General features: G+C 32.7%; 1 protein-coding gene across 1 annotated transcript in view; it reads right to left on the bottom strand.

Moving 5' to 3' along the window:
* MS3_00010406 (uncharacterized protein) overlaps positions 1-23,879 on the bottom strand; it is a gene marked incomplete at both ends in the record, with an annotated part of 131,979 nt that extends 108,100 nt beyond the window's left edge. The window contains 13 exons of the mRNA XM_051218773.1: positions 2,293-2,559; positions 3,036-3,377; positions 5,040-5,171; positions 6,817-6,942; positions 8,460-8,750; positions 14,013-14,159; positions 15,756-15,890; positions 16,976-17,119; positions 18,110-18,247; positions 18,802-19,035; positions 19,984-20,181; positions 21,175-21,330; positions 23,867-23,879. Coding sequence (XP_051071661.1) covers positions 2,293-2,559; positions 3,036-3,377; positions 5,040-5,171; positions 6,817-6,942; positions 8,460-8,750; positions 14,013-14,159; positions 15,756-15,890; positions 16,976-17,119; positions 18,110-18,247; positions 18,802-19,035; positions 19,984-20,181; positions 21,175-21,330; positions 23,867-23,879 — 2,323 coding nt within the window. The remainder of the gene's footprint in view (positions 1-2,292; positions 2,560-3,035; positions 3,378-5,039; positions 5,172-6,816; positions 6,943-8,459; positions 8,751-14,012; positions 14,160-15,755; positions 15,891-16,975; positions 17,120-18,109; positions 18,248-18,801; positions 19,036-19,983; positions 20,182-21,174; positions 21,331-23,866) is intronic.
* Between the last annotated feature and the right edge of the window lie 565 nt (positions 23,880-24,444).

Here is a 24,444-nt window from a genome sequence, read left to right as displayed (position 1 = left end):
TTTAACTGATAAAACTACAGTTACATTGATATAAACACAGTATATCAGTTTATCAAATATACCTGATGTTCTATACAATTTGACTATTTATAGTGGTATGGAAGGCTTCAATTGAACCAATATTTATAATTTTTATTTCATAGATAAATCATATTGCTAAATGGTATAATTATAAGCCTACTGTATTCAAGTCAGTGGTAAATATTTTTTATTTTCTTGTAATGATGTAACTATGTTGTGAATTCCATTAGTTTAAATGGGAAGTCATTACAGACTTAATGTAAATAATCACTGTAAACTAGTGAATACTAATTGGTTCCAAAAAAAACAGATTAAATTATGACCATTTTAGTGAAGCGATAAGAAAACTTTTCAATGTTTGATATTCTTAAAATGTATTGACAAGTCGTAAAATTATCTTGAATTTAGTTGAAACTGAAATGATTCTTTTTCTTCTACTTTCTTGAATGACTGATTTTTAGACAAATAATGGTACTTAGAAAAGAAGGCAAGAATTACTTCAATTTCAAATACTAACTTACAAACTTTTGTTCTTCGTTTATATATCCTTGCTTGACAATTACAAGCAACGCTGACGTAATCTGTTTTTATGCAGTAATTCACGTGATCCTGGATCACATTCCACTTCATAAACCGGTTCTGGACATGCTATTAATATTACCAATAAAATAATGAAATGAAATCAAGAATTAATAAAACACAACAGTGAGTTGACAATATTAGTACCGTTGAACATAAAACTTTTTATAAATGGTTGACTTAACTGTTCGAGGTTCAATTAGTAGACCCAGATACCGTCTGTAAATTATATAAGTTCATAGCTATTACCAAACTTCAAAAGCCATTGTATGACTTGAAAATTGGTCTAAATCATCAATGATATCACTGACTAAGTAGACAATCTTCAATTAGCCAGATAAACTAAAAACGGTTTGATCAAACATCTAAAGTACTTTAAATTCACTTGGTAATGTTTGCTTGTATCTTCCCATTGTTGTTTAGGACTGCAATTGATCCGTTTCTCAATGGTATATGTGCATCCTGTGCGGAGTGCATCGATATAGCCTCAAGTCACAAGCTTTATAAACAAAGATAGATGGCGACTAGCAGTGGAATCTAGTTTGACGCGCGTTTCGTCCTATTTGGGACTCGTCGGCAGGATGTATTTACATCCTAGAGTATTAATTTTTAGTGTAAAATAATGTTCATAACAAACTGATGTGAACAAATGAATTGTTGTCAATTAGTATTGTATTAAACTATGTTTTAGTTTTGTCTAATTTTCTAACTAATTTCAGTTTTTGTGATGAAAGTCACTTTGAAATCCAAACTTAGAGTTTTTCTGATGATCCATTGCATTCATTTCATTAATTGAACGACAATTGTTTCCTATTAATTCAAATGTGTGTATTGAACTTAATCTACTGATTGTTATATCATATATTTCTCACTAAAGAATTTCATTTATTTTAATTTTAAAAACTTCTTTTAAGACATTTTCACAAGATGAATTAAAGAATTGTACTGTTCAGTGATTTGTTTAACTAATTTGTATATTCTAAAACAAATTTCTAGATATATTTCAAATTTCTAACTATACGAAAACAACGAAGTTCTTTAATGCAAAAACAAAAACATTTCTTTTTCGGATTTATCTAAACTTTTAAGAAATATTTATTCATGAGTGGACTTAAGCTAGACCACAATTGAAAACCTGAAATCACTGGACGGTCGTCTCGTCCTAGTATGGGACTCCTCGACAGTGCACATCCACGATCCTGCTTTCGAGACTTAAACACGGGATTTCGCGCGCAGACGCTTTTTCAGGACAGGTTTTCTTCTCAGAACGTAACCATTCACCTTATTACAATACTTACACAAGCAAGTACATGAAAACACTAAGATAATCACAGAATTGGTTATAATATCATTTTCCTCTGTTATTTATAAATATTTCTTATTTTGATAGTAAACTATTCAATGTTCATTAAAAATCTAGACCGTACAGCAGTTTAGTCAAAGTTTTCTACTGATAATTTCAGTGATTGGGATTATTAATTAGAAACGAATAATACAGAAGATAGAAAAAGATAAATAACAATCGTGAGTAGCAGCTCTATCACAGGAGACTTTATAAACATCGATTCATGATACTTATCGTTATTCATACACGTGAGAATGAATTACACTTTTAAAAATGTAATTCAAATAAATGATAGTATGAATTACTAATCTTATTTGACCTACTATTTGAAGGCTACAGTTACTTACATTGATTACACAACTTTTCTTCGACACGTATTTTACATTGACAATGTTGTCGATATCCGTATACTGACTGCATATATCGTTTACCATGTTTTTGTGAATTTATCAGTGTTTGTTTTAGTAGTCCAATTTTACACTGAATAGGTTGGTGAATTCGTTTTACTTTCTTAATACATAGTTCATTTTTCCAAATACTTTCTTCGGTTTCAGTTATCAACGTTTTGCCATCTTCACTACATAATCGTCGGATTTCTTTTGAATGTTTACAACCTAGAAAGCCAAATATAAATTTGAGTATTTGACTGACAGATTATTGATACAAACAATTATTCATAATAGGTAAGTTATGTTAAAGGTTATTACTAATTTTGATGGAGTTTTGTTCTCTGAGCTAGACGGTTTGGTCGTGGAGCTTTCATCGTTCAGAAGAACGATATCATCATCGCTAGTTATTATTAATCATGTTACAGTCATTTGCTGTTTTTGATATTTAAACCTCATTTCCTCTTGGTCGTCTTTGGCTATATATCTCAGTCTTCAACGTTTCGTGTTCCGATGAAATTTATTTTATTTTCAGTAGTAGTAACTTGCCTTAAGGCATCTGGCTTCTTAGGCTGGAGATTGTATGTGATAATTAATCCTCGGTGTAAAGTTATTGCACTGGTTTTGCACATACATAATAAACATTCGTACACCTTAACAACTTCATATTTACTGTCTAATGAATCACAATAAAACAGACTTACAACATGGTTTGGTAATTTTTTGTAATATTTCTACTTTACAATGTCCACGATTTTCAAAATCGTAAACAAGCTTTTGCCATATGAAAATATTCTGACATCTTCGGTCACACATCTCTGGTGTTGCATTAAAACACCAAGATGGACATTGTTGTATCTGTTTCACAACGTCAGTTTGGGCTTCAGGACAATTACAAGCTTCCAAGTAAACTTTAGGCTTAGGTGTAATACATGCACATTCTTTAATACTTGACTGTGCCACTAACAACTGACGATACATGCGATTATCCTCCGTAATTTGAACATTACATTCGGAAATTCTTCTGATATGTTCGTTCATACAATCTACGATTTAGTAAAATGAAAATTTACGAAAAACACAGGATGATTTGTGGTTAATTAAATTGTAGTTTAACTTTATGAATTGTAGAAATATATTTTATGTAATCTCAAACAAGCCTGATTCTAGGAGTGATAAATAGTTGCTACATACATTTATTTCTGATCATTTATTGGATACCCCGTTAATTTTCATAGTTTTATTAGTTTGTATTATGATTGAATAACCTAATTAGTTGGTTAGTAATAACAAAGAGTAAACAGCTGTACATTTTTCATCCACCTGAAAGCTAGAAAAATATTTTATAAATACAAATAAACCATAAATTCGTTGATGGGTCTCCCTAGTCAGCCTCTAAATACTCTGGTGTCTCTGAGAGTAAAGAAATTAAACTCCTGTTTTCAAAATATTCTCAAGTGCCTAACTGACCATTAATAATTCCAGGGAATTCATTCTCTTCATCACTTTATTTCTTTTTATACACCTCTTAAGCTCTGCTTTCTTTTATTGACAGTCGAATAGAATACATTACTAACGGTTTGATTCTTCAACAGATTCGATAACTTGTCTTTGTTATATCTTGAAAAGTTGATTTTCTTGATACTACCGCGTATAACAGAGCACTAGAACACCAAAACCCTTCCAAGTCGCAATAAGAAGACAGAAGACTAATGAAAGGAATATTATTCCAAACAGTGTCAATCATAGTACAAAATTGTCAGGTATTTATAGTTCTTAGTGAGAACGAAATCATCATTACAGTCTTCCAATCCGCATACAGGGGTTATTAGCATTATCCAATCGGGAAGCTACACGTTGGAATTCTAGAACGTTCTTCCGAAAGATGATTGGATGGGACGTCTTCGGCTCCTTCTGAGCCTCTTACAGCTTCCTCGAGTTCACCGGTGGTCCGTCGTCACAGTCTTAATCAAAATTTATGTCTACTGGCAATGGTTTGAAGTTTGAATAGTTAAATTAAGAAAAGAACATCATTGAATGTGATAACAAATGCAACTGTTTCAAAAGCTGGAGACATGTTTAAAATTAAATTTACCACAGAACTTTAAGTTAATTAAAACCTTCTTGATTTTAATGTAAAACCTAAGCCAAAAAGTATCTTGTTATTATTTATCTTTATCTTTCGGTTTTTAAATAAATGAAGGTAAGTGAATGAGATCATTTACCATTTACACTCTTCCTCTTAAATTCCGTCATTGTAGCTAAATATTTCTAATATAGCTTAAAATATTTGTGTTCGTACTGACATATTAACACATCATATCAAGTAAAGCAAACGGTTTCTTAATTCGTCCACTGATAAGTTTTATGGTAAATTCATTTTAATTCTCACAGATAGACTGTGTATTATCGTGAAATCTTAAACCACAGTAAAATAGCTATCTGCTGTTCTATTTTTACTAGTATTTCTCTACATGAAGTTATTCCATCATGAAAGCTATCTTCAAAGTGGATATTCTACATGAACTATTTTCATCTAAGTAATGATGAATTTAGTTTCGTTTTGTTTGAAATACAATCGGTAAACAGTAATAGTGTACTCAGCATTGGATAAACAACTAAAAAGTTACTAGCTGATGGTTACTTAAATCAACTGTGTATAATACATTTTATAGTGATTAAATAGATTCTCATATACATTTGCTTACTTATTTTATGTAATTCTATCAATTCTACTTTTTGACATGTTCCGTCCTTTTGTATTTTATACTTTACGGTTCCAAATAATTTTATACCATTTTCTGAATCACATTTGACAAAATTCTTAGAATTTGGACATGCTACGAGAAAAGAAAAGAGAAATATAGACAAAAAATAAACACTTACATTTTATTACAAATACCCAGACATTTTTACTATTTTTTACTATATGTATATCAATAATAATTTGGTAATACATGGGCATAAGCTAGTGGTATATCGAGTTGATTGTATGAAATGAAAATAACTTTCATTTCCAAGTAGCATCGTTTAAAAACTCATGAATAACTATCAGCGATAACTTGATTCGATTCAGTAGTCCACCTTCATTGATTTACAATGGGTCGAACGCAGGGTCTTCACTTCTCCCTAAGAGCACATCATTCGACCACTAAGTCAACTTATAGTAACCATATTCTGTAACCGGTGATCATGGATAATGTTAGTAATTTGAAGCATATCAGTTAAATTGAATAAGTCTCAATATAGGCAAATCAAGTCAGTTACGTAACTAAAGAGCAGGTAGTAGAAAACACTCAATAACTTTGGAGTATGACTAAAATATAGATTTCTCATCTAAAGCATTGAAATCAAGGGATATGAACATATTTAAGTAAACTTCAATGAGTCTGGACTTATGTAGTTTCTTCGTATATCAATCTTGCTAACTTTCCCACAAGTGCTTACCAAATATTAGTCACGTTGAATATGGACGCACTTTTATTAAAAATAAATTATGTCTGTAGGGATTCATCAAATATTATGTAATATCCTAGGATAATTATGTATAATACACCAGTTTCTCTTATTTTCAATATACTTAACTCTCATCAGAGTATTCATAGAAGTTCTGAACATACTCAGAAATTATCGGAAGGAATTCAGCTATCTTACTTCATATGCTGTACAATATGACGATCTTTCATCATTACTAATGAGTATTTTAAATCATTCATTTATAAATTATAAATCAAGTGAAAATTAATACTTTGAGTCATTAACCTGGAAATAGATGATACCTTCGCCTTACTTCATCTTAACCAGATTTTTTAATTAAATGGCACATAAAGTATCTACCTGTATATGATCTGAACTTCATATAATGATCCATAAAGTTTAGATATTTATTAGAAACTATAACATTGATTTACATGAACTTAACAATAATATACACCTTCGAGCTCAACTATTACAGTACTCGAGATCACTGAACATTTAAAGTAATTGTTAATAATTCTAATTTTAAAAATATCAATGTATTGGTGAACGATAATTAAGTGATGCCTGAACAACTATACAACTAAAAACAAACATTTCCGAAACTTCATTGAAGTATTCTATCTATTATTTGTTTTTAGTAAAACAAACAAATTACATGAACTTGATATGTTGATGAATAATTCAGGTAATTTCATGTCATTAGCACCAATTATATATATATATATATATATATATATATAGAATGGGAGAGAGATTTTTATGGATAATATAGTGATTTAATAGTTGAATTCATGAGAAGTCCCATACTAGGACGAAATGGACATCCAATGCTTCCAAGTTTTTCATGATGGTCTAGCTTCAATTGACTCATGAATTCAACTATTAAATTTATATAATTAGAAATTATAAATTGATTAAAGTAATTCTGAACTACATTGGAATAACATTTGTTTAAAGCAATGAAAATGTATCTAAAATGAAAATAATGTAAAAAGAAAGACTTACAACAACGTATTACTGATCGTAAGACATGACGTTTACAATCACCATTTACAAGACTGTAAGTAACATTAACTATTTCAGATAATCCATTTTGGCAATCAGATTGACTGCTTTCGGATTTGGGACAACCTAAGCCATGAAAAAAATGAATAAATCTAGTTGGATATTGCTAAAAGCGTCCACTATTAAAAAACGATAATCACTTGTTGATGTTCAGAAACATTTAAATGTAAATAGTTTTGTTACAGTCAGTCAATCAGTATCTGATTACAAATAGGGTATGATTTAAGTTTGATACATTTAAATGATGAATTCACTAAGTATTGTTTTCCTGAAACTTCCCATTGATGATTAGGACTGCAATTGACTAGTCTCTAATCGGCATATGTGCATACTGTATATATTGCCTTAATTCACAAACATTATAAACAAAGATAGATAGTGGTTAGCAGTGGAATCCAGGATGCGTGATTCGTCCTATTTGGAACACATCAACTGGATGTACCAGCATTTAGTTAAATGGTAACTTAAAAGTAAGTTTAGATCAAAAATAAGTGTGTGCTATGTATCCTATTAATATATAACGTGATGATACCGTGTAGCTTAACTCATGCAAATTTAGCTTGAAATTAATAATGTTTTCATAGGTGTCTTTAGTAGTGATATATCAGTAGGTTTGTTATAAATGCGCTCAACGTTTAACCAAAGTGGTATATGTTTGAACCAAGTCTTTAGCTAAACATTCCGTGTGGCTAAAGACCTAACACAGAGACAGGCACTAAGTTATTAGTATGCCTTATTAGTATCACTGGTGAATTTAAATAACTAGGTACATTATGATTTTGATGACTCATAAAAGTTGTACCAACGACTTTAAAATCCGGTAAGCTTTCAATACTATCGATTGAACACTTTATAGCTTGAAATGCCTACTACTAGATAACAAATCTTACCGGGAATTCAAATATTCTGGTCTAATTTATTTAGCGACGTTATCTTTAACATAACTAATAGAAGATTCTGGTTTCAAATTCAGAATTAACAAACGTTTTTCAAAACTATAGGTGGATTTCATGGATGATACGCATACTTTTGTTATTTTCTGTAACTTAGTTCCAATAATTCAGTATTAAGTGCTTTCATCGTTTAAATTTAAATATTTTACCATAAGTTTGAAACTATGCGAAAGTCGTAACATACCGGAAACGATCAGTGAAGTAAGTGGTTATTTAACTGAAAATAACGACCATCTGTGGCTCAAAAACATAGAATACAAATGAGTTTATTATCGTCAGTACACCAAAAACTAAAGTAATGAAAAATTACATACAGACTACCCTTTGAATTGGTTCTCATAAGGAAAGTAAGCATAACCTTGAACTTTGGAAGATTAACAGATAATCATTTTTCTCAAATTTCTTTTTGTAAGTAATAATAAACTAAAATATTTCCGTAGACTTTTCTATATTCAACCATAATACCTGTTTAATAAAACAAGTATATGTAGTTTCAACCCTGGATTATAAACATCAAGATTTCATTCATAAATTTCATTAAAAGGAAGACAGTTACTCCATATGTTGAATAACTGGATACTTAGTTAATTAATATTCAAGGGTATATCTATTCAAACATTTTATACTTACAGCATTTCCCAGCTGGATGATTTACATCTACTTGTCTACATTTACAATGTTCACGTATCCATGTTCGACCAATCCAGATACGTTCACACGTCTCAGGATTACAATGAAATCGACCCTGATTTTTAGTTATTGAAGACTGGTCAGCTGATGGGCAAGGAAATTTGGGAATCCAACTAATATTTGAGAATTCTAGACAATGAGTTCTATTCGGTTTATAGTAAGTGATTTTTATGGCCAACTGATTTCTATCGGTCATACAGAAAGGATTAGAACGTTTAGTTTTAGGGCAGCCTTTAAAAATGAAGAAAAAGAACCTTATTCATTTGCATAAACTTTGAAATTCAATAGTTAATATTATAAACCATCATTTTGATAAGAAAATTCAAGATGTATTGATTTACATTGCGACATAATGTGGCCACCTTAAAATACAGGGATCTAAGTTCATTAAATTACACAGGCCGAATCGTAAAACTTACGAAACTTAAATCAATGAAATACATGCTGATATGACCAACAACATAGAGCTAATACACAAGATAACAATGATCATAATGACAACACATTTATTAACCCCATTTTCCAGAAGTAAAGATAAGAAACTTAACATTCCGTCGTGTGCATCTTAGGCCTGTTACTCCTAATGGAGCATAGGCTGCCGATCAGCATTCTCCAACCTTCTCTGTCCTGGGCCTTCTTTTCTAATTCCATCCAATTCTTGTTCATTTTTCTCATATCTATCTCCATTTCACGGCATAATGTGTTCTTTGGTCTTCTTCTTTTCCTTTGACCTTGAAGATCCCATGTGAGGGCTTGTCTTGTGACACAGTTGGGTGCTTTCCTCAATAAGTGTCCTATCCACTTCCAGCGCTTCTTCCCGATTTCTTCTTCGGCTGGGACCTGGTTTGTACTCTCCCACAGTAGGTTGTTGCTAATAGCGTCCGGCCAACGGATCCGAAGTATTTTGCGTAGACAACTGTTAATAAACTCCTGTATCTTCTGGATGATGGCTTTCGTAGTCCTCCAGGTTTCCACCCCACACAGGAGAACTGCCTTGATATTTGTATTGAAAATCCTGACCTTGGTGTTGATAGACAATTGTTTTAAGTTCCAGATGTTCTTCAGTTGTAAATATGCTATTCTTGCTGTTCCTATCCGCGCCTTCACATCTGCATCAGATTCACCGTGTTCACCGATGATGCTGCACAGATATGTAAGTGTTTTTACATCTTCCAAATCTTCTCCGTCAGTTGTGGTTGGATTGGTACATGCTGTGTTGAATCGAAGAATCTTGCTTTTCCCTTTGTGTATATTGAGACCTACTGCTGTTGAGGCTGCTTCTACACCGGTCGTCTTCTCCTGCATTTGTTGTTGCGTGTGCGATAGAAGAGCCAGATCATATGTGAAGTCTGAATCGTCCAGCTATATCCTAGCTGTCCACTTTATCCCATACTTCCCTTCGGACGTTGACGTCTTCATGATCCAGTCGATCACCAGGAGAAAGAGAAAGGATGAGAGTAAGCAACCTCGCCTGACACCGGTCTTTACTTCAAACGAATCTGTGAGCTGTCCTCCACTCACGATTTCGCAGTTTAATCCATCATAGGAATTCCGTATGATGTTGACTATCTTCTAAGGCACACCGCAGTATCGAAGAAGCCTTGATAGTGTTGTCTTGTCCACTCTACCAAATGCTTTCTCGCAGTCAATGAAGTTGATGTGGAGTGGTGAATTTCATTTAACTGGTTGTTCTACAATGATCCATGGTATTGCGATTTGGTTTTTACACGATCGATTCTTACGAAATCCAGCCTGGTGACCTCGAAGTTGGGAGTCTACGGCGTTCTTCATTCTGTTTAACAACACCCTGCTGAAGACAATTTCCGTTATTAAGAAAAGAGTGATGCCTCTGTAGTTATCACACTTGCTGAGATCGCCTTTCTTTGGTATTTTGATCAGAAGTTTTTCTTTCCAGTCTCTTGATACTCGTTCCTCATCCCAAACCTTATTGAAGAGAATATGGAGTATCCTTGCAGTTACCGCTACATCTGCTTTCAGTGCCTCTGCTGGAATGTTGTCTGGTGCTGCTGCTTTGCCACTCTTGATTTGTCTGATGGCCATGCTGATTTCTTCAATTGTTGGTGGGCCAACATCGATTGGGAGTTCCGTGGGTGCTGCTTCGATGTTGGGTGGGTTCAGTGGAGCTGGTCGATTCAGGAGTTCTTTGAAGTGTTCTGCCCACCTGTTTTGTTGTTCTTCAATGTTGGTGATTACCTTGCCTTCCTTGCTTTTCACTGGTCGCTCCGGTTTACGGTGATTTCCAGAGCGTTCCTTTGTTATGTCATACAGTTCTTTCATGTTTCCCTCTCTTGAAGCCTTTTCCGCCGTCATTGCTGAATCTTCCACATATTTACGTTTGTCAGTTCTGATGCTCCTCTTCACTTGTTTGTTTACTTCTGTGTATTCAGCTTTTGTCTTGGCTTTTTCTGCTTTTGTTCGGCTGGTATTGATTGCTGCTTTCTTGTTCCTCCTTTCTTGAATCTTATCCGGTGTATCAACAGTGATCCATTCCTTGTGATGGTGCTTTTTTGACTCAGGACCTCATGACATGTTGAAGTGATTGCCTCTTTGATCCCCTTCCAGTTGCTCTCCACAGTAGTTCCTTCTCCATTGAGTAGATCATGAAAGGCCTGGAACTTATTGCTGAGGACTATCTTGAATTTGTTGAGTTTGTCAATATCCTGAAGAAAGGCCGTATTGAACTTTTGTGATATTGTCCGCTCCGTTGTCCAGTGCATCTTGAGTTTCAATTTCATCTTGACGAACAGCAAGTGATGATCTGATGCTATATCAGCTCCTATCTTGGTTCTCACGTTCTCCATCGTCCTCCTGAACTTTTGTTGATCCAGATATGGTCGATTTGGTTTTGCGTGGTGTGATCCGGTGAGGTCCATGTGGTTTTGTGAATGCGTTTATGTGGGAATATAGTGCCACTCATGACCAGTTTATTGAAGGCATATAGGTTTGCAAATCTCTCACCATTTTCTTTCCTTTCTCCCAGTCCGTGTCGTCCCATGATGTCTTCATGTTCGGCGTTGTCCATTCCAACGTTGGCATTTAAATCTTCCATCAGAATGGTCAGGTCCTTTGTTGGGCACTTCTCGACGATTGACTGCAGCCTATCGTAGAATTGATCTCTAGCGTCTTCATTGTAGTCGTTGGTAAGCGCATAGCATTGGATGATGTTCATTGAAATGCCCTCTTTCTTTGTTTTGAAGGAGGCTTTGATGATCCTTGGTCCATGAGATTCTCATCCTATAAGTGCATTTTGTGCTTGATTGGACAGCATCAATGCAACTCCTTGTGTATGTGGGGCATTTTCTTCATCATGGCCGGAGTATAACAGAAGCTCCCCTGAAGCTAGTCGTTGTTGTCCAACTTGCGTCCAATGAGTTTCACTGATCCCAAGCACCTCTAAGTTGTATCTCCTCACTTCTGCAGCAATTTGGAAGACTCTCCCAGTCTCCCACATTGTGCGAGCATTTCATGTACCTAAATAAATGATTGCTCTGGTTGTCTGGTGTGCATCTTAGGTAGACTGAATAATCTTCTATCTACCTATATTATTAAAAAGTAGGATAGACCAGAAACCTAGTGAAACAACATTTGGACATTGGTATATGAGATTTCTGGAGATTGTTCGCGTTTGAAAGTCTACGACTCGGAATTTTGGAGGTTGATGGGTGAACTCCAATGTCATATAACAAAAAAGTCGAATGTTTGGAACTTCCTGGTTTCCATTAGTCCCTTAACTAAACTCAGTCCGTGATATAAAATAATACATTTTCACTAGCTTCCCAAATGATAGATAACCAAAACTTTCAGTGGTTGAAAGCTAGCTGAGAACTAATATGCAGTCAACCCCTGTAGCTGTCTAGCCACTAAACATCCTGATCGATAGTCTTATAATAATAGCCGATTGTTCGTACCATTACTTCCACCAATGTCTCCTATCAGCTTCACACCTAACTTGATTACATGAAATACCCTAGTTTTACAGGATAAAAGTAGTGTAATTGATTAACAAGAAATGTTTGTTACAAAATAATTAATACTAACGTCTTCTGATATTTATCAGTGTCTTATTGAAATTCGAAGTAATTCATGTCTTATTTCAAACTGCGACTGATAATAATCAAACTGAACTATTGAAAATAATGATAAATTAGATGGTTCTAGTGATATTTGATATATTTTAAACACCATTTTCACCACAAAATTACATGAGTTAAAAGAACACACAGAATGATGTTTAGGTGTATGCTATTTATGTCGACGGACATAAGTAGCATGTAACACCATTCGGAAGTGGAAACCCTGACAGCAGAACGCTAAGAAAATCAAATTGAAAAGAAATGATGGAAATTTGCAAATGAAGTATTCAATGTATATTTGTCATATTTTACCAAGACATTTCGTAATTTTCTACTTAAATACGATTGATTGTCCCTCCGTTTATGTTCTTGTTCACAACAATGTTACACCGAACATTTATTTTTTCAATATAGTGAAAATCCCCATTTTGACATTTGGTAAATAAAGAAGTAACGAATCAAGCGAAGAAATTTCTTTTCAATTAGTTTTTCATCCTGGCTGTACACTAATATATATATATATATATATATATATATATATATATATATATATATATATATATATATATATATGATTTACAATGATGAAATAATACTCGTCGAGTGGATAAGTTACATAATAATTACATGATGACATTTCGATTATAAATTAACATAGAGTAATAGGAAGAAAGAGGTTTAATAATAATCAGAGTAATTATTCGAAAATCAAGAATTTGCTACGTTACGTAATATATGAAAAAGAGAAGGAACAGAATATTCTGATGAATGGTCAGTAGAATAGTAGTTATGTAAGAATCAATAGCTGAATGTTGAAAATAAGTAAAACATAAAGTTCAAGAAAAAGAAATGGAAGAAGTACGAAAATAGTTTATCAGTGTTCTGTTACAAACGCCCCTATACCGATGGCCAAGGTAACGAAAGTGGTTGTACAAACTTCTTTTGTATGCAAAGGTTAGGTTTGTGAGCATGGATTGCAATGGCTTTAGCAATGTGCAAAAGACGCACTCGTAAACCATGTGGCAAGTCTGATGGAATGTGGTAGATAACCTTAAAAGCTTTATTCAGTTCAACTTGATGACCTGTGTCAACCAAGTGAGCGAGAATAGAACTCTTAATCACTCTTACCTGTCCTTTGTTCAACCACGACGGATGGTGCTCTGTTATGCGATGACGAACTTGCTTAATTGTAAGCCCTATATAACTGACTCCACAGGAGCAGTTGAATCGATAAATACACATGGATGTGGTAAATTTAGGCAATTTGTCTTTACTGGCCGTTCTTATTGTTTTCCAATCTGGAGACTACTTATATTTTCTCGAATATTCTACAAGATTTCCAATTATTTAATAATGTACGAGTTATTTTTCACAAAACTAAATATTCAAAACAACTTACCACATATCTCTGTCTCTTCATGAGAAACTAACCGACATTTACAATTCTTAGCAACCTCTTTGGCATAAATCACTTTCCTAGTAAGACCAATTTGTCCTGGATATGTTTGTTTACACTGACCGCGTTCTATCCGCGGTCTTTTGCATTCTTATTTATTAAAATTAAAAAATAAAGTTGAAATCATATTTTATATTTATCTAGTAACTATAAAATTTTATAAGTCATATTATAGGCTTCAAAATAAAAGACAGTATCATTGTAAAATTGTTTAGAGAATAATTACAGAAGGGATTTGACTCTTGATTATTAGATCATGTTCAGAAATATAAAGTTTGGTAAGTAAACCTGATAATCAGGTATTAATTTCATAGGTTAGTAAATGATCTACAAAACCCATATCTTATTATTTTTTATATTTTAAATAATATTGAAACATGGTAATTTTTAGACCAAATATTTCATGAGTCATTTTGCTGTTTACATCTCTGGATATCTCTTCATTATGAGCACCATATCAATTATCCAGTTAGCTGTTTAGTCATTACTCAGCCACATTGTTCATTTCAATTTAAACATACATTCCAACAAGAACTCTCCGCCTTCATAGTAATCACTGATAGGTGTGTTATTGCAGTATTTCGGGTCTATTACCAACCATAGGCTACATTTTTAGCTTAACATAATACCAATATTAATAATAATAATAATAATAATAATAATAATAATAACAATAATAATAATAATAATAATAAGAAGAAGAATGTGAAGAATAGTAGTAATGCATTTCTATTACACTGATCAGTAAAAAGTACTTCTCATGTTTACAGGCAATATGATCTAGTATCTCAATGATGACGTTTCTTAAGATAACACAGTGAAATAGATATTGGTATAAAATGACCAAATATTAAACATTTTCCCTTAAGTAAAATACATCTTTGAAGTATTCTATTTTAATCTGTAAAACTAAGTAGACAGACAGTGATAAACAGACTGATTGATGATGCAAAGACACAGGTATATGAGAATGCAAAATAAAAGCTCATTTTACGTTAATTGTACTTATATTTTGATAAACTATTCAATCATCAGTGATACATGTGGACGGATGGACAGCCGAGAGTGACTGACAAAAATAATTCCACCCTTAACTATTTATAAAAGCAACTGAAACACTTGTTCATAGTTTAAAATATTTTACTTCGACAAGTAGGAATATATTCTAACGAATGCATCATATGATCAAGATCCTGTCACCAACATTCTGTAATTACAAACAAATCTTGAATATCCACTAATTTAGATTGATGTCATGAATGGATCAATGTTAGAGCACCACTGAATAAATGAGAGCACTGGACAACCGTTTCATTCCAGCATGGGACTCCTCAGAAGTGCGCATCCACTTTCCCACACGGAGGACTCGAGCTCAGGACCTCCGGTCTTGCGCACGAACGCTTAAACTCTAGACCAATGAGTGGGATCGTGGATGAGCACTGCTGAAGAATCTCATACTAGGACGAAACAGCCGTCCAGTGATTCCAGGTTTTCAGTGGTGGTCTAACATTTATCCATTTATGATATCAATCTAAACTCAGTAATCTCCACAACCCTATATTGATCATTATTTACTAATTGGAAATAAATCGTAACTAATTTCATTTCAGTCATATCATAATCAATGAACTTTTATAATGAAATTTGTAAAAGTGGCATTATTTTGTAAACACTGTTAAGACTTACCAATAGGTTTTCCAAGAATATTAATTTTTTTGTAGATACATTTATCACATGATGTTTTTACTCGAACCATGGTCTTAAGTACTGGAATTTTATTAGCTTGACATGTTTTAAGTGCTAAATTTATCCGGTCGCATGCTGTATATTATGGATTAAAAAAATAATTATTTATTTCATTGACTGCTTCTAAACAACTAAGTGTACACATTTAGGAAGTTACACTTGTGTTTATGTGGACACTGTTAGTCTCCTACTTGTAAGTAGTAGTAGCGGTTCTTAACACGGTAATTTGGTAGTACTACTGTAGTGAACAAGAACACGGGTAGGGACAATTAGATGTACCTAACGCAAAATTACATAGCATCTTAATAAAATCTAAGAACCATATATCAAATCGTTAATTTGCAAAATGTCCACCAATTGTTCCAAAATGTCTCAGATTTCATTGTCTTTGCCTTTTCATACAAATTGCATTCAATTTCTGCTCTTGCTTTCTTGATCTTCCCTCATCTTCTGCTGCCGGACATTACATTCCTGACTCACATAATATACTACCTATATCAATATAAGTAGCACACACCACACTACCAGAAAACAAACAATCCCAGAAAAATATTTTTATTTGGTTTGAGGCTTCGGAGCTCTATAAATCCACACTACTAAAATATCACTACTACTACTACCAGTAGTAGTAGTACACATTATCATGACCAAAATTTCCAAATCATGTGATAAACATACTATCAGTTACTGAGCCAAAATACATTAGTAGGTGTTTAACAATTACCATCATTATACAGTATAGTTGATAAATCAGTTAATATCATCAGTAAGCATCCATCTTTACACTTCAATTATACCATAACATGAATCTTTTGAACTGTATACAAACACGATGATCTTCACATAAGGCGAATTCTAATCGATCTACCTAGCCAAGATTACTATCTTAAAAGATATTATTCTGTAAATTATAAATATCACCTAGTCAAACTCCTATTTCTAGTTGAAAATTATCGGTTAAATAAAAGTTGATTGTTAAAATTTAGATTTATTTACTAGAAAATATATTGCTCGTTCTATCAAGTCTACCAACATAAAAATACTGCTTGTTATGATTTAATTTGCAACCCCGTTTATTTTATTTTAAATATAAACAAATTAAACTTTGAAGTATAGAACACTTGAAAGGTTTTCATAGAAAATGTAATCTGAGTACTTACAGCATTTCTCTTCATGTGAACGTTCAACCATCAAACACCTTTTAAAACCGACCTCCTCTCGAAAATATGTGCGTAAATATACCTTACGAAATCCTTTGCAATAGTTGCATTTTCCTGGAATCCTTGAAAGTCTTGCGGGGCAGTCTATTAAATAGAAAAGAAGTAAATTAGATTATATGATCTATGAATCTGTTTTACGATTAACTTATTCTATTATTCAAATACCAATAAAAAGAATAATGATTTCTGAAAGATATTATAAGTCATTCAGAGCTCATTTTTGATATCTGGAGGCTAGTGTGTATTTTTTAAATATACACTGTCCCATATATGAAACACCTGATAAAGATTATTTTACTAACAGAGCTTAGAATAAGACACTTGGAATTTGAATAAGAGTCCCAGTTCAAACGTGAATAGAGCTGGTGGAAATCCTTAATAATGGCAACAAATATTTACTATGTAAGTAAAGTATAAAATGTTTCTATGTCTTGAACAAAAATTTATCATTTATATGCCCGAATCATTGGAAACGATTAATGGACAGTATTCATAACCATTGTACAAGAACAACAACTAAATCTTTCTTCCTATTGTTTTAATTGGCATTGTGTTTACTAGAATAATTATTTTGATTGTATTATGATAACTTTCCAATATCTACCATGATAATTTGTGGAAACAGTGTATGATTCGACAACAAGAAAGGAACCACTGGAAACACTGAGGAGTAGTGGATAGATATTTTATTGTGGCTTGATACACCACAGTACTATATCTCTTTAGATTTTATCCAATTTCTATCTCTACCGTAATTCATAGATTTCATTTATACTATGGGTGCTTACAAACGACCTCGATTAATCTGCCTATTAATTCGTAAATCATTCTCATTGTGTGAGTTTATTGTGTTTCTGTTTTACTTAAGCACACACCAGAAATTTTCTAGCCAATTAACAGTAAAATGTTATAAATATTTTAGGGTTTTTGATGTATAATACTAAAAATAAACATTTATTTACAAGTCAGTATCCATAGTTCTTTAAGCAGCTTCAAGAATAAACTACTGACGCGACGTCACTGACTTATTTTTTCATATATAATAACATTCTATTCACTAAGAAAAAGACTAACCTCCACACGGTCGATATCTCCTTGTGATGAGTGGATTACAACTACCGTTACTTTGAAGCTGATAACATATATGGCGTAATTCAATATTTTTGGTGATTGGGTGACAAGATCCACTTTCTACATGACATTTAGGGCATCCTATAATAAACAAACAAATGAAAAATAATGTTAAAGGTGCCATGATAAATAGACTATCGAATTAAAAATATACTTAGACGTGAGCTAGTAGTAGGTTTGTTCTGATTGATGGTATTTATATTTCAACGAAGAATTTGTTATTATGAAGGAACCAGAGAAAGTATTAAAACATTAAATGTAGGCTGTTGAACAATGAATTTCTTATTATGAATCATTTAGTAGTAATAAAGGTCAGGTTGTCAAATCTTTACTGTCGAGAGACTTCTGTTGAGCAAATTACAATGTGGTTCTTAGTCTAATTTACTTGAAAATATTCTACAGTTTTACTGATATTTTACAGGTTCGATCAACAGTAAGAACTTGACAATATTTTAGATACTAGAGAACCTAATCAGTTTTGCTCAATTGTGACGTCGAAGTTCATGGAGAAAAATGGTTCCATCAATATTACTGGTAACGAATTTAGGCTATCATGAAATCTAATGTTCTATCACTATCTCACTAGAAACATGATTGTATCAAATAAAGGTAGATATTTAAATAAGATTACTTACTGCAATTTTGTTGTGAGCAAGTTAGCATACACATTGATTTGTAGAAATCTAAACTACATTCACCACGTCTCTTGATTAATTCACATTGTGACGTCGCTATTTGATCTTCACATGGTCGCTCACAGCGTTGACATGTTGCCCTACAAAATCGTTGCATAATAGCCTTGTCTTTGTGACATCGACCTTCAGATCTCCATAGTTTACATTTTTCAGTAGATACACGATCAATACACACTGAAAGGACAATTCGATTTTATAAAAGGAATAATGGGTTAACATGGATGCAATATAATGATTATTGTCATTTGAACACATGAAAAGTTGCTTGAATTGTGTCATTAAGAAAGAGATCAGAATACTAAATTCAAACCTAAGCCGTCGGAATACACTATATTTTATCATACTGATTGGTTTCATATTCTGACATCATATGGGCCAGTCACTGGTTTCTTTCAAACACATTTAGTTCATTAATTACAAAATGAGATGGTTATATTAAATTTCATGGAAATTAACAGCAGATATGATCGGAACTTCACAAACTTAATAAACCATAATACCTCTGTTTCAAATTCATAATGCATTTTTATTCACACCTCAACCAAGCTCATTCACTATACAATACATCAGTTCCTTTGTAGTCCATCTTTTGATCAAACTCTTCTCAAGACAAAGTGACTTACTAAATACTGAGTGAAAGTCTGAAGACTTAAACAATATGCTTCTTAACAAGTGGAATCGTTTTAAAAGATTAGCTTCAAATCACATATTATCAAGAGGCTTGATTAGCGAATCTGTTACAAATAACTTAAATACATAGGAATTGTTTAGCCTACTTAAAACCGATATGATTAAAACGTATTCTGGTATATTCATCTTTGATAGCCTTACTATTCAACTCACGAAGTTTGGGTATATATTCGTTCATATTAATTTTATTCAAATAACCTAAAGAACTATTCATTTACTTTCCAATCTTTTTATGTATATTTTTGAGACCTGTTTAAAAGTACATAGTCATAAGTTTATGTTTGTACAGTCTCTATCAAACTAGTTGGTTAAACTGTTTGATAAAATTGGGTTTGTAACTACCAATTTTAACCAGTATTGGATCATACATCAATTATTGGTTTTAAAAGTCTCACTAATTGTTCGCAAGATAAATAATCAGTAAAATCTTACCAGATTCTAAACAGCCACATTGACTTGGAGGCACACATAAAATACCGTCTCTCATGAAACCGGGAAGGCATTCACACCCAGGACCAGACGTGAGATGACTACATCTTGATTCCACTCCGAAAAATTTCCCTTCACATGTTTCTGGACATGGATTACGCTCTGGTACGTAATGTTGATTGGGACCACATTTTGAACCACCTTGATGTAAAGATAATGGATTGTGTTATGACGTTCTGAAGTGTTGTATGTGTGCGTTTAATTAAAAATATGCTTAAGCAAACTAACCGAACAACAGATTCATCTGTGCTAATTCCTCTCTCCATAGAAAACTAGTGATCTTCTCTAGATAGCAATAAGATTTACCATTGTTGAGTTTGTTTGTTTATTTCAGAAATTATTATTAACAACAGAATCAATTTCATGCTTTGGTATTATGGATTTTAAAACTAGCATTGATATTGTTCATGGAACTCTCTAAATAAGATGCTTGTTAACTGTTTCGAGTATTGAAAACATAGTGTCATCAGATCGCTGATGTCAGAAACCTTGATTCATTGGATTTCGACATACCGGTTAGAACGAACTGGTACTCGGCCCATGATCTAATCCTTTTTGTGATTCATGATAATGACTTTTAACTGAGATTAAAGCAGATACCTAGTGCTTTCTAACTTCAGTAATTTTCCAGATAATCCCAGACTCTCGTAAACATCACCTACAAATTCAGCGTTACTGTATTTTAAAAGTGGTCATATCAACTGGGAAAAGTGTAGATCAAATGATAGTTAATTTGGCCATGGTTACTACTAATTCACACTATTTGACGTGACTCTACTATGTTTCGCTTGTATCACATATGACTTAATTAAAGTAACTATTTCGATTATTTTTAACTTGGTGACTAAAATAATTCCCTATTTAATTCATTAAATTGAAGTCTATTGATGAATTATCAAAATATAATAGTTGATTTGGTAAAATCTACGGCTACATTTAATCAAACAAACACTAGCAAATTCATTTCCCTCTTGAAAGTACAATCACCTAATTTTATATTTCCTCCTTATTTATCTATGATGACAGACTGATAGTGTAAGCGTAATGTTGAAGTACTTTAGTGAAAAAACTCTGTGTTATTCTATTTATTAAAATAAAATTTCAATAAAGTAATGATAATTATTAACTGCTTACTTGAAGTATGTAATTGAATGGATCGTTTCTTTCTAATAATTTTTGATTTAGCTAATTTCCATACATAACGTATAATACAATTTTTAGTATGTTTTCGCTTTAATGGAAACTTTTCACATTTACCGTTAACTCGTTTCTCATAAATATAACTTTTTACTGTTTTATTATTAGGACAAGTGTAAATTATTTTTTAGGTGAACCACATGCTGAAACACAAGTATTTAAAAAATTACATAATATCGTAATCCCAAACGCTGATATTTAAAACAAATATTTGCCCTAAATTTATGCACTGATATTTTGGTCTAGCTTCAACTGAATCATGATCTTAACCATTGAAATTACTATAATATCCACAAAACCCATCTGATATTAATCAATATATGCTCACTAGTGACTGGCTTCAAGAGGTATATCCTGGAGTTCTAGTGAGAAGTAGTGACCAGTGGAGTTCAACCAGGTCTGTTGTGAGATAGTAACTCACTGAAGACAATGGTGGATGTGTCGCTCAATTTCGTGGATTAGTTGAAGTTAGACATTAACACCGTTGAATGCCGGCTCAGTGGTCTAGTGGTTAAGTGCTAGCGCGTGAAACCAGTAGGTCATGGGTTCGAACCTCGCAGGGGCGGGGTCATGGGTGCGCACTGCTGAGGAGTCCCGCAATAGGACTAGACGGCCGTCCAGTGTTTCCAGGTTTGCCATGGTGGTCTAGGTTCAACTGACTCGTGGTCATAACCATTGATATTTTCTTTATTTAAACACATAAACATTAGTACAAGGGGGCACCAAATAGATATGCGCCACATAAATCATTCGGAATGTATGAGGGCTGAGATACTGCCCAGGTGCCCAAATCGAAACAGGTGGTTTTCTTATGGAGCCATACCCGGAGCCTTCGACCTAAGGGTAGATCCACAAGGCAGAAGAGCAACGTTACGAGATGCAGTTTTATGTTAGCCGGTGACCAAAATTGGTTCATGCACCATTGGTTTGGGATCAGGCTTTTCCAATTCCCCAGGTAGATGCACAATATCCACCAATCCGGTTAAAGCGCCGAACATTCGCTTTTCATTCTTTCAATCTCATAAACAACACACGCGGTGCGAGAGGGCAGTGATTAGGATTTCCCTGGCAGTGGTTTTATGCACTGACAGGTAACCATTTAAATAACACTATAAACATTCATGTCCGTTATAGATTCACCTAAAAGTAAAATTATTAGTACATTAGAATTGTATAATTATTCACAATTACAAATGCACCCTCCAAAAGGGTTAGTTTACATTGGTTTTCAGAAAAACCAGACATTATCCACTCTTTTATACGACCTGAACAGCACAGTTCAATCCTGTTAAGCAACCACATATATGCTATGAACCCTAGTAGACTAGTAGATTTAAGTATATCAATTAAATAGTTTTTATTTTACAGTTTACTAACACTTTATTAAAGCCACTAACTAATAATTATTTCAGTAAAAATGGATTAAATTTGAAGATGTACCATTTGTAGTACTCAATAAGTTTAATGACTTTATTATTGATAAAATGTAGATTTCACTGAGCAAATGGTACGTAGCATGTTTTGTTTATCTAACTAAAAAGATACTAGATTTCATATTAAATTTAGTTATGATCCATTTGAACACAATAAAGATTTGCAAAGATTTTGAGGAAGATGCTATTAAAAGTAATATCAATCAACTAAATTCTAATAGTCTTTAAAGAACAATTGTTCTATTGTATTAGTTTTCCATTGGTGGGCACATTCACCTTTCTATAAGGTTTGACTAATAATAATCATAGTTCATAAGATAAGCGTCAGCATATTCAGTTATTAAAGTGAAGATTCAGTTACCTACTTTAAGGTCTTAAAATTCATGGAAATGTCATTTACATTAAGGTTGATCAGTAATTGACTTCGTCATAATAACTGGTGGAAAAACTTTTCGGTGAGACTATAATTTATGAACGACCTTGAGCGACGCCAAAGTGACCATGAGTATCCACCCAATAACTAGGACCAAATGAGGGTTATAAACCAATGTGACGAATCGGAATTATGATTTACCATTGATGGTTAAGTTTAGGAATTAGATTTATGGTTTTCATCACGAACTGACATCAGTTGCAATGCCAAAACTTTATTTAGCCAAATGGATGGTTGAATTTCGCGCCAAAATCCGGGACCTGTTATCTTATACCTGATTGGTCCGTCCATAAATTATAGTCTCGCCAACTTTTCATTAAGTAAAGTAGTTAGTGATTTATATAGAAATATGTTGTTTGTTGAATCAAAGTTGTGGTAAAGTTACTTCAGTATATAGTTAATTCATACTATTGAATTGACATGACAAAAAAGCATTTAAAATAAAAGATTCTCCAAAAACAATTACTAGATGCAAACACTTGGAATCTATAGTTCATAAATAATGATCCCTTGTCCTTCAGTTAATGGATGCGCTATTAATTCAAACTTAAGTTCCTACTAATACTTTAGAGACGATTATTAAGAGGTGTTAAAGTATTGATGAACATAGCCATATAAATGAAACTGACAGTTAGATAGTTTAAAGATACATCAGGATATTTTGATCTTGACTAGAAACTTTTTTATGTATATTTTATAACAACTATATTGATCAAGTTTTGATGATAATCAAATATACAATAACAAAGTACTTTTAACTTACGACATTGTTTCATTAACTTATAAACAAATGGTACGCAAATACAATCAGAATTTTTGTAAAAATGATGACTTTCTTTTGACTAATACCCTTGTAACATGGACCATATGTGTATATTGGTGGCATGCATTCTGTTATTCAAGACAAATAAATAATATCATTACCAATTTACTTTCTTGAAAATTATGTATTTATTAAATGATCAAGTAAAATAAATAACAATGTAATCAATTGAATAGTTAAACAAAATTGGAAGTTACTTCGGCTTAACAGTTAATTCAATAGATATATAACATTACACTGTTAAGTTAGAGAAATCGAAAGCATTATCTTCTGGATTTCAGTTTGATAGTCTCCAGCTTTATGATGGTTGTCTTAAAGATACAAAACTTCTGCGTTTTGTGATAATAATTATTATTCCATTATTTTTAACATGTAGCAAAATCAGTCAACTAATAATAATCTTATTAAATATAGCATCTTAAGTCAATATAATGGGATTCTCAATCGAGTGAGGGGATTAAGGCATACTGTAAATCCAGCTATTCAAAATAAATTAAGTTGATTTGTGATCTAAGCTG

Source organism: Schistosoma haematobium, chromosome ZW (assembly GCF_000699445.3).
Source record: "Schistosoma haematobium chromosome ZW, whole genome shotgun sequence".
In the NCBI taxonomy this organism is placed as follows: Eukaryota; Metazoa; Platyhelminthes; class Trematoda; order Strigeidida; family Schistosomatidae; genus Schistosoma; species Schistosoma haematobium.
This window is presented reverse-complemented; position numbering and strand designations above follow the sequence as displayed.